At 45.7% G+C, this 11,649-nt stretch overlaps 1 protein-coding gene across 1 annotated transcript; it reads right to left on the minus strand.

Annotated features, from left to right (window-relative positions):
* Positions 1-420: 420 nt before the first annotated feature.
* Positions 421-10,781, minus strand: LOC142664044 (ribosomal RNA small subunit methyltransferase NEP1-like). The gene is made up of 6 exons (XM_075842935.1): positions 10,508-10,781; positions 10,077-10,178; positions 8,841-8,982; positions 5,614-5,672; positions 4,512-4,661; positions 421-663 (listed from the first exon to the last, which is right to left on the minus strand). Exons 1-6 carry the CDS (start codon positions 10,628-10,630, stop codon positions 550-552), a joined length of 690 nt encoding a protein of 229 aa, XP_075699050.1. The 5' UTR covers positions 10,631-10,781; the 3' UTR covers positions 421-549.
* Between the last annotated feature and the right edge of the window lie 868 nt (positions 10,782-11,649).

Below are 11,649 nucleotides of genomic sequence, written 5' to 3' on the forward strand. Positions count from 1 at the left end.
AGATCTGTCCTGGTCACCTGTAAGTGCTATTATTATCTGCTAGATCTGCCCCAGCCAGCTGTGTTATTATCATCTGCTAGAAAAGTGACATCAGCACCAGAACTGTGCGTCAGATAATGGGTTTCCATGGTCGCTGCATACAATCTAAGATCACCATACACAATGTCAAGCGTCTGCTCCAGTGTCCAGTGCTTTACACCACTCCAGCTTAGTGTACCCTGGAGTGATGTATCACGGCTCTCCATGGCAGTCTGATGGAGGAATCTGGGTTTGGCGGATGTAAACATATACACTATATACATTCCTATTTATAGTATGTTGCATTGGTGCACACGGTGTACCGATATGGACTGTAGAACATCAACCCTTCACATTTACAACTTTCTGGAAACCTCTGGGGTGAAAAAATTCAGATCACACTCAGTTTTTTTGTTGTTTTTTTTAAAGGAACATGTACAGTAATTACAAATAACGGGTTTAATAACAAAACAAAAAGAAAACAGGGGAACCGGAAGTTTGGTAGAAGAACCAGCAAGCCGTCCAGCGTCTTCACACCACCCCCCAGACTTCTTCAAATGCAGTGCAGATCTTGGCGCAGGTCAGGGCAGCGGACAGAGGATACTGACTGATGGACACGCAGCGCTCCGTAAAATCCACATTAACCTGCAAGAAAATGAAAATAAATCATAAGCGATAGGACAAGGATGGTCTGAAAAAGACTGGAGGACAACAACTCCCAGCCTATAGTATCAGGAGTAGGGATGCACGATGCAACGAAACTTCGATACGGTTTCGATACTGTGCATCCCCAAACGGTTCGATACCGCTATTTCCTGTATTTCGATACGAAGCTGTCCGGCCGCACGGCTCAGTATAGTAATACATGAATGTATGGGAGCGGGGCTGCGGCTGTGTAATACAGTCACTGCCCCGCTCCCGAGTCCTGACATGTGCGCGCCGTCAGGATGATGCGATGCGGCCGGCGCTGCAGTAATGAGCGTCGGCACTGAAAACAGAACATGGCGGGCGCACTGCAAAACACCCCCACGTTGTCCTCAGTGCCTGAACCACCGCTCATTAGTGCAGCGCCGGCCGCATCACCTCATGCTGACTGCGCGCACACTTCCTGTCAGGAGCGGGGCAAGGACTGTATTACAAAGCCGCAGCCCCGCTCTATAACGGCGGAGATCAGAGAAACCTCTCCTCTCCTCCGCTATTCCCCTGAATGCTGCGATCACAGCGGACTGCAGCATTCAGGGGAAAATGAGAAGAGGGATGCCCCTGGATCGCGTGACAGGGAATTCGTGTGACGCGATTGAGGGCCATACCATATATGGGCAGACAGCCCAGGGTCCATTGAAGGACCCCAGGTCTGTCCTACAATATTTCTTGTTGTTAGGGCATACTTAGGTATGTCCTAACTGCCTGTGTACTAATCAGTACACAGGCTAATGTACTGTAATATAGATATATGCCTGTGTGCTATCAGTATATAGATATATGCCTGTGTGCTATCAGTGTATAGATATATGCCTGTGTGCTATCAGTATATAGATATATGCCTGTGTGCTATCAGTATATAGATATATGCCTGTGTGCTATCAGTGTATAGATATATGCCTGTGTGCTATCAGTGTATAGATATATGCCTGTGTGCTATCAGTATATAGATATATGCCTGTGTGCTATCAGTATATAGATATATGCCTGTGTGCTATCAGTATATAGATATATGCCTGTGTGCTATCAGTATATAGATATATGCCTGTGTGCTATCAGTATATAGATATATGCCTGTGTGCTATCAGTGTATAGATATATGCCTGTGTGCTATCAGTATATAGATATATGCCTGTGTGCTATCAGTATATAGATATATGCCTGTGTACTATCAGTATATAGATATATGCCTGTGTGCTATCAGTATATAGATATATGCCTGTGTACTATCAGTATATAGATATATGCCTGTGTACTATCAGTATATAGATATATGCCTGTGTACTATCAGTATATAGATATATGCCTGTGTGCTATCAGTATATAGATATATGCCTGTGTGCTATCAGTATATAGATATATGCCTGTGTGCTATCAGTGTATAGATATATGCCTGTGTGCTATCAGTATATAGATATATGCCTGTGTGCTATCAGTATATAGATATATGCCTGTGTACTATCAGTATATAGATATATGCCTGTGTGCTATCAGTATATAGATATATGCCTGTGTACTATCAGTATATAGATATATGCCTGTGTACTATCAGTATATAGATATGCCAGTACATTAGCGTTTAAAAAATAAATAAAAAACAAAGTAATGTTAAATTAAAAAAAATCCACATTCACCTTTTTTACAATAAACATTAGAATAAGTCTCTACATAATACACACATTCGTGATTGGCGCGGCCGTAATAACCGGCACAACTATTTTTTTGCATCATTTATGATGTGTACGTTGTAAAAAAAAAAAATATAAAACACGGCTTTCTATCACTTATTGTGGGGCCCGAGGTGCGATGATGAATTTAACCTCCTCCATGTGCCTCACATTAATAGTAATTAACCCCATCATGTACCTCACACATTAACCCATTAAGATGGAGAAACATGATGGGGTTAATTACTATTAATGTGAGGCACATGGAGGTTAAATTCATCATCGCACCTCGCGCCTCACATCAGAAATGGAAGAACTGTTTTTTTAATTATTACTGTTGGCAAAGTATCGAAATCGCAATACTAAATGAAGTATCGGTATCGAAGTCCAAATTCTGCTATCGTGACATCCCTACTCAGGAGCCTCCTCTAATCCAGGGGTGAAAAACAATCATAGCTGGAATGATCCAAGCCATTAACCAGCAGATGTCTGGCACAGGATTAAAGGGGTTTTCTGTAAATAATGCTTAAAGGGGTATTCCGTTACAAGTTACCCCCTTATCCGTAGGGCAAGGGGTAACTTACTGATCGGTGGGTGTCAGACAGCTCGGACCCCCACCGTTTACGAGAACGGGGAGCCCGAAGTTGCCCGAACCCCAAGTTTCAACCGAGCGGCAGGTCACTCATGCGCACTGCCGCTCCATTCATTCTTTATAGAAGTGCCTGAGATAGACGAGCGCAGTGTTTGGCTTTTTCCAGCGCTGCCATAAAGAATGAATGGAGCGACTGTGTGCATGAGCGACCTGCCGCTCGGTTGAAACTTGGGGTTTGGGCAACTTCGGGCTCCCCGTTTGCGGAAACGGTGGGGGTCCGAGTTGTCGGACACCCACCGATCAGCAAGTTACCCCTTACCCTACTGATAGGGGGTAACTTGTTGTAACCAGAATACCCCTTTAATCATCATGTAATGAAAAGTTCTGAAACATTCTAATAAAGAATTGAGACACAAAGTACACCATTTTCAAGATCTCCGCTTACTGCCCGTGATTGGGAACATTCTTGTGAGGTACGGCTCTGTTCACACTGCGTTCCAGGAAATGAGCATTGTCCAAATGGGTCCATAGACCCTTATGGGCTCAATGGTTGGCATCCAGCTGGCAGGTATTCATTGGTATACTCTTATGCAACTGCATGCGATACATACAGGAAAAACAAAATGTGAACAGAGCCTAAACGGTCTAGACACAAAATGCCCCAGATTTGCCCCTATAGAGGTCACAGAGTTCTTTAATGGTTTAGTTTACATTCGTGGAAAATAGGATGAAGTCTGGGCATCAACACGAAATCTGGGCATGCACAGACAAAAGCCAGGCGAACCCGCTGATTTCGGCATGACGGCAGATGTTGGCGGAAATAAGGATCGGGCATTTGGGGATTTTTATTACCCGTCACAGTTTTGCTATGAATGTGGTAAAAAATGTATTCAAAAAGCGACTAATGAAAGCTGCAGGACGCGCGGTGCGGCGGTGCGACCATCACATGATCAGGACAGATTTTTATCCCCTGGGAGTGAACAATAAAGGATCTTATAAAATGACAGCAAGCAGAGATCTTGAAACCATGAGAAATCGATACAGAAAGTATATTGTAAAATTGTATAAATAAAAAATATACTATACTGTATAAGCTCTGTAAAGTATTTACATATCATATTATACCATTTCTATCAATTATAACGATCATTATTTAATAGATAACCAGAAAAACCCTTTAACATTTTATCTCTTTAACCCCTTACAGTCGCAGCCATGGAGCGGAGCGGGCCGTCAGCTGTGTAAAGGGTTAAAATATTGTTTCCATCCCGTGCATCGCGGGGTCACTGCGGCTCTCAATCACAGTTTATGTACTTTGGACCGCAGGAACAGCAATGTATATATGCAGAACAAGAAAGGGTTAAGCGTATGGAGTCGATTTTCTGACTTCTAGACGCCGATTTTGCGACCACACGAACTCGTTGCTGTATTTCCGTCTGTCATTTATCCCATTCTTCATGCGCTGTTTTACTATACAACGCCATGTCCGGTTCTCCATCCCATCCCCTTATTATACAGAACTCAACACTCACCGAGCCATGCGCGAACGCTCCGATTACGATCATCATCGGCTCCACGGAGGGGACAAGGTCTCGCACACACGGAACACTCTCACCCTGAAAGGAGGTGCCAACCTTGACGCAGCCCGCAGGGAGGTGATCCGTTATTGGATTCTTAATAACCTAAAGAAAAAAGAAAAATAATAAAAAAATGTTAAAAGACTGAGCTGCAGTACCAGGCACAGCCACAACCATATATATGGCGCTGTACCTGAGTAAACAATAAATGGGACGCGGCGCTTACACGAGCACCACGGCCCCTTCATTCTGCTGATTGGCGGGGGTCTCGGAGGTCAGACCCCACTAATCAAACATTGATGGCTTTATCATCCATTGATCTGGCATCCAATAATCAAGAAATTCTGATAATCTGGCACTCGCAGACGCTCCGTGGTCGAGCAGCACCCACAAGCACACCGACATGTCAATCAACAGGTCTGCGCGGTTTGCAAATTAATCAGTAAAAGCACTTTCATAGTAAGGCCCCATGCACACGGCCGCGACCGTAATCACAGGCCGCGGTTGCGGGCACGACCACCGCATTTTCGGCCCGCGCTCCCATACAACGTATCGGAGCACGGCCCGTAAAGAGCAAAAGAACAGACATGTCCTATCTTTTGCGGTACACTTCTACGGCCTGGACGCCTACCCGTAAATATACAGGAAGGTGTCCGCGGTCAATAGAAGTGAATACGTCTGTAATTGTGGACCGCAATTATGGACGATTTTTACGGTCGTGTGCATGCCCTATTCGTAAGCCCCCCTTAACGGCCGCGTGGTTATGCAGCTAAACGGCAGGTTATCGCGTGGCCATAAAAAAAAAAATTACGCTTTTATCTGCAGTCAATTTGCAAATTGCGCCACTTAACATGTCAGCGCTGTCCCAGTTGCATCACGTTCACATCTCAACCGCCGCAAAGCGAGAACTCAGCCGTCCACAATGTTGCCTACGTCTATACGTATAATCTATATATTTCCATGACTGTCCAGTAATCCAGAAGATTTGATAATCCGGCATGTCCTCGCGTATCAGAAATCTCGATTCAAAACCAAAATGTTTTTGGGGTTCTCTCACCTTTAAGAGTTTCTGGGGTCCATCGGCAGCTCGGACGCTCAATTTATGCAGCAGTTGTACTAAAAGAGACGAAGAGTGAAGTGTGAACACGGGCAGATTTACTATAAAATTCGCCAGAATTCTGGTGTACATGCGGTGCGCCACATTTATTAATGTTTTTTAGATGCCTTTGTGCCTTGCTCGATGACGGGTGTGTCTTAGTGGAAAAGGGGTGCGTCTTAAAGTTGGATCGCCAAAAATGCACCAAAACTTTGGCGCAAAAACAATGGCGTAAATTAAGCCAATGAATAGATGATATAAGGATGGAAAAAGAGCCTAACGTGTCTAGAGAGATGCGCCAAATTTATCATACATCGTGCGCCACTGTGATAAATTTGGCGCATCTTCTGACTACATGGTTTAAGTTTAGGCTGCCTTGAAAAGCATTAGACATCTGCCCCATTGTGTATTTTGTTAGGTGCCACTTAGCGGTTCATGTTCACACAAGGTATTTCTACTGCGGATACGGCAATGCCTGAGGCTGCACTACTGAGAGATTCTGATGACATGTCCTCCTCTGATTTCTGTCAGGATCAATGTTGTCATGTAGACATTGGGACAAATTTCTCAAAATGAATAGTAAAACTGTCCTTGTTGCCCATAGCAACCAACCAGAGCACAGCTTTCATTTCTTAACCTGCTCTGGAGAAATGAAAGCTGCGCTGTGATTGGTTGCTATAGGCAACAAGGCCAGAGTTACTCTTAGGCCTTATGCACACGACTGTTGCTGTTGATCAGGCCGCAAACGATGGATCCAAGCGTCCGTGTTTGAATCTGTAATGTCTCCGAGTGGTTTCTGCACCCGTTCCGTATATTACAGCCGTGTTGTTTCCGTGTGTCATTCATATTTTACGTTCCGCAAAAAAACAAACAACAAACAGGAGGATATTGTCCGCAAACACGGACGTAGAAAGGACATGTTCCATAATTTATTGAACAACGAATCCACAAAACACACTCCTGTGTGCATGACCCCATAGAAAAGAATAGGTCAGTGTGCTATCCGCAAAAAAACGCGGCAAACACACTGAAGAAAGACACGGTGGCGTGCATGAGGCCTTAGACAAGTTTGATGGATCTGCCCCATTAGGCCCCATGCACACGAACGTATTTTTGCGGCCACAATTCCCCTGCATGGCCCAGGAGCCTGGAGCGCATAAAGAACGGACATGTCTTATTACGGTCGTGTTTTGCGGTCCAGGCTCATAGAAATTAATGCACGCGTGCGGCCCGTGATTTGCGGGCGGCTCGTGGGTGACACTCTGCGGCTGTCCGAGCAGCAAATCACGGCCGTGCACATCACTACTGACACGTGCATGAGGCCTTAGTGGATCCAAATCACCATCTACATCAAGGTTTACCTATGTTTCATCAGCCATTTTGTATGTAGACAGAATTTTGTATTAACCCCTTCCCGGCATTTGACTTATCCATACGCCAAAGTCGGGTAGGGGAATTATGGAACGGGCTCACAGAGTGAACCCGCTCCATACTATGCCGTTGTCGGCTGTTAGTTACAGCCAACATTTCAGAGTAATGAGCGGCATCCCGCTCATTTAACTAGTTAAATGCTGCGGTCAGTAGCGACCACAGCATTTAAATTGTTAGAAAGAGGGGGGCGATGGTTGCTTTGGCTGCCTGGGGTCCTAATGAAGGCCCCCAGATCTGCAATCTTTGTGCTCCTACTAAGCCTCCGGCCTGTCAGAATCCCGATATACTGCAATACATTAGTATTGCCGTATATCGTGCAAGTGATTTAACGATCGCTGGTTGAAGTCCCCTAGGGGTACTAATAAAAAAATTAGTTAAAGAGGCTCTGTCACCAGATTTTGCAGCCCCTATCTGCTATTGCATGTGATCGGCGCTGCAATGTAGATAACAGTAACGTTTTTTTGTTTTTTTTAAACGAGCATTTTTGGCCAAGTTATGACCATTTTTATATTTATGTAAATGAGGCTTGCTAAAGTCCAACTGGGCGTGTTTAAAGTAAAAGTCCAAGTGGGCGTGTATTATGTGCGTACATCGGGGCGTTTTTACTACTTTTACTAGCTGGGCTTTCTGACGAGAAGTATCATCCACTTCTCTTCACAACGCCCAGCTTCTGACAGTGCAGATCTGTGACGTCACTCACAGGTCCTGCATCGTGACGGCCACATCGGCACCAGAGGCTTCAGATGATTCTGCAGCAGCATCAGTGTTTGCAGGTAAGTCGATGTAGCTACTTACCTGCAAACGCCGATGCTGCTACAGAATCATCTGTAGCCTCTGGTGCCGATGTGTCCTCGCTCGTCTGACACGATGGAGGACCTGTGAGTGACGTCACAGCGTGATCTGGCAGAAGCTGGGCGTTCTGAAGAGAAGTGGATGATACTTCTCGTCAGAAAGCCCAGCTAGTAAAAGTATTAAAAACGCCCCGATGTACGCACATAATACACGCCCACTTGGACTTTTACTTTAAACACGCCCACTTGTACTTTAGAAAGCCTCATTTGCATAAATACAAAAATGGTCATAACTTGGCCAAAAATGCTCGTTTTTTAAAAATAAAAACGTTACTGTAATCTACATTGCAGCGCCTATCTGCTGCAATAGCAGATAGGGGTTACAAAGTCTGGTGACAGAGCCTCTTTAAATAAAGTTTTTTTTATTTTTATGTAAAACCCCCTTTTCCCATTTTCCCCCTAGAGCATAGTAAAAAAAAAATGAATAAACATAATTGGTATCGCCGCGTCCGTAAAAGTTTGAACTATTACAATATATCATTATTTAACCCGCATGGTGAACAAAAAAAATTGTAAACGCCAGAATTTCTATTTTTTGGTCCCCTCATCTGCCACAAAAAATGAAATAAAATGCAATCAAAACGTCGCATGTACCCCAAAATGGTATTATTAAAAACGACATAAATAAGCCCTCATGCCACTTAATCGACGGAAAAATAAAAAACTTATGGCTCTCGGAATTTGGCGATACAAAATAAGGCAAAATGGCAAAAAAAATGGTGCTACGAAAAACTAAAACTCGTCCCGCAAAAATCAAGCCCTCATAGTACTACATCGACGGAAAAATAAAGATGTTATGTCTTTTGGAATGTGGGGAGGAAAAAAACGAAAATGCGGCGGGAAGGGGTTAAAAATCAATAAATTGTAGGAATTGCAATAAAATTCTGTTCTCGACATGCTACTTACCCATTAGGCCGCAGAATCGGGGAAAGGTTCGGGGGATTCGGGTTTGTGGGTTGACCTCGATGAGAACGTTCCTCTGTGTGTGGATATAGACTTGTAACAATCCCGCTCGGTTGAGAGGACTGTCCAATAACATCAGCAAGCTCTGGGGGGGGGGATCAAAACAGACGCAATTATATTATATATATGGCAGAAGGGTAAAGGGGGGCATCGGGTGTGGAACCGGGACGATCGCCATGCTGTGGGGGTGAGAGGAGGACAACCCGGGAGGGAGGGGGGAGCAATGTTCTGACTTATTTTGCAGACCTAAATTGGTAAACCCTCTAGACTCGACAGTCCGTGACTACAGGCTCCTGACATGTAATTTGGGTACCGTTTATTACATTACCTTTTTGTTTCAGGGTCCCCTCGATAGCCTCCCCGAACACAGACAGAGGTTCAGCACCGTAATTTCAGCCATAACGGACGCTGCCGTGTGAACATACCCTAAGATGACGACTTCCGGCCACGGCTTCCGGCCATATTTTCAAGGAAGAGGAGCGTAGACCAACGGAGGAGGCGGCAGGAGAAGGTAATTTATGTTCGTGTATGTGATGTGTGTATCATGTTCGTGTGATACTGTCTGCTGAGCCCTGTATCTAATCCTCCTACACTGCGCAGTCGCTCAGAAAATGGCGGCACAGTGTGTAGGAGGTTTGAATACATTCAAACCCCTCCCTCTCCTGGCACTAGCCAGAATAAGGGAGGGGGGGATTGTGTGAGGACACTAGAGGAGAGTGTGTCCACCCCAAATTTGCAGCATAAAGCAATGAGGTTGCTTTACCACATTGACCAGGCTGCAATTTTGGGAACTGCTCCCTCTAGTGGCCAGCACATGGGAATGTTATAAATTAGAATCGAATTTATAATATTTCCTGCCTTGTGAATAAATTAAAACAAATGTGTAATCACTTAAATACTAAATTGTTTAACTGAAAATAAATAATTTTCTAGCGACACATTCCCTTTAAGGGTTTTGTCTGATGACGACAACTGTCCATACACCCTATTAGGACTCTGGGCTGCCTGGCGCCCCTGGTGCTTCCATGATCATATGGACAGCCAATTAATTTGAAAGGTGCACCTCCACATTTGGGAAATGTACGCATAGACGCAGTAAAGGACGCCGTACTCGCAGCAATCAGCTGATCGGCTTCTTTATAAAAAGTGGACAATTCCTTTAAGTCGGTGACAACGTACCTGATGTGTGATGTCCGGCCGCACCTCACCAGGGTCTTTCCCATTCTTCACCAGGATGTTTTTATGTTGGTCACAGTTTAGTAATTCATAGGTTTTTCCTGCCTGGAACAAGAAATGGATATCGAATACCAGAGCAGCAGCATTTCTCGCCTTCCAATAAGAGCTGTCATGGGGATTTTACTACAGGGGATGATGCCTGATGTTATGTTCATATGTCGGGGACTTGTGCAACGAGGATGACCCCCTTATATAAATATATACAGTGAATGTGCTATATAGGATGCTTCTATATACAGAGATTAGATACGGGTCAGAAGCCTGCAGCCAACAATACCCTACATATACGCAATAGACTCAACCCGTGGGCCTCCAGCAGTTGTGAACTACAACTCCCAGAATGCCTAGTCTGCCTGCGCACACATTTAGATTACCCGCACGGTCTCCAGGCTGGCCCCCTCCAGTAACACGATCAGTCTCTTGTCTTTCCGTCGCTTGATCCGGGGCTCGTCCTCATCTGTGTGATTAACACTCGTGGGTCCCCTGCGCGCCGCCATGTCTGCTAAGTGGTGTGGATGGCGAGAGAGCAACTTCCGGTGCCGGCGCCATGTTGGGGTTGGTTGGATAGTCACATGACGGGGACTCAGCGGAACTATAGTGCAGGGGGAGAAGCGGTTGGCCGGAGCTGACAGGTAATAGCACACTTCCGGTGTCCTTCTGCTGCCGGGGTTGACATACAGGAGGGGACACGTGAAAGCGCAGAAGAACAGGGGTGAGGACGAGGGTTGATTGTGGGGGGCGCCGTACATGTATGTGAGCTCCGCGGTGTCATCATGCTTCAGGATGTCATATGACTATATCGCATGTACTGTTACAATGCGATTTTATCTTGTTATAAAATCGCAGGTCTTTTCCCGTAGGATGGTGCCGTTACGTGATGTAGCCGCTGATGGTCACATTAAGCGATTGGCGCTGTGCGGTTTGCGGCCTCTCAGCCTCATTAGATTGCGCGACTTTAGAAGATTTGATCAGTTTTAGTTTGTGCAGATTTTTTTTTATTCGTTTTTTGGAGGCGAAAGTTCATTTTGGACCACAGCGAAGGTCAGGATGGGGGGAGATGTTAGGAGGCGGTTAGGGTTTAATTTAAAGGTTATGTCCATAATTTCTGATCGGTGGAGGCCCAACCTCTAGGGCCCCCACTAATCATGAGAATGGCGCTGCGTCCCCTTCAAGGTTTTCTTTGCACAATATCGCTTTCCCGGCTGCTCATTTGAAGTCAGACCCGCACCAATCAGAAAGTGAAGCAAAGGTTAGGGGTTGGACTGGTGGTTTGCTGGCACCTGAAGGTTGTGGGGGGGTGAAGGTTGTGGGCGGGGTGTTGGCTGGGTGGCGAAGGGGGGGGTGTTGGCTGGGTGGCGAAGGGGGGGGTGTTGGCTGGGTGGCGAAGGGGGGGGTGTTGGCTGGGTGGCGAAGGGGGGGGTGTTGGCTGGGTGGCGAAGGGGGGGGTGTTGGCTGGGTGGCGAAGGGGGGGGGGTGTTGGCTGGGTGGCGAAGGGGGGGGGTGTTGGCTGGGTGGC

This window comes from Rhinoderma darwinii, chromosome 11 (assembly GCF_050947455.1).
Source record: "Rhinoderma darwinii isolate aRhiDar2 chromosome 11, aRhiDar2.hap1, whole genome shotgun sequence".
Taxonomy (NCBI): Eukaryota; Metazoa; Chordata; class Amphibia; order Anura; family Rhinodermatidae; genus Rhinoderma; species Rhinoderma darwinii.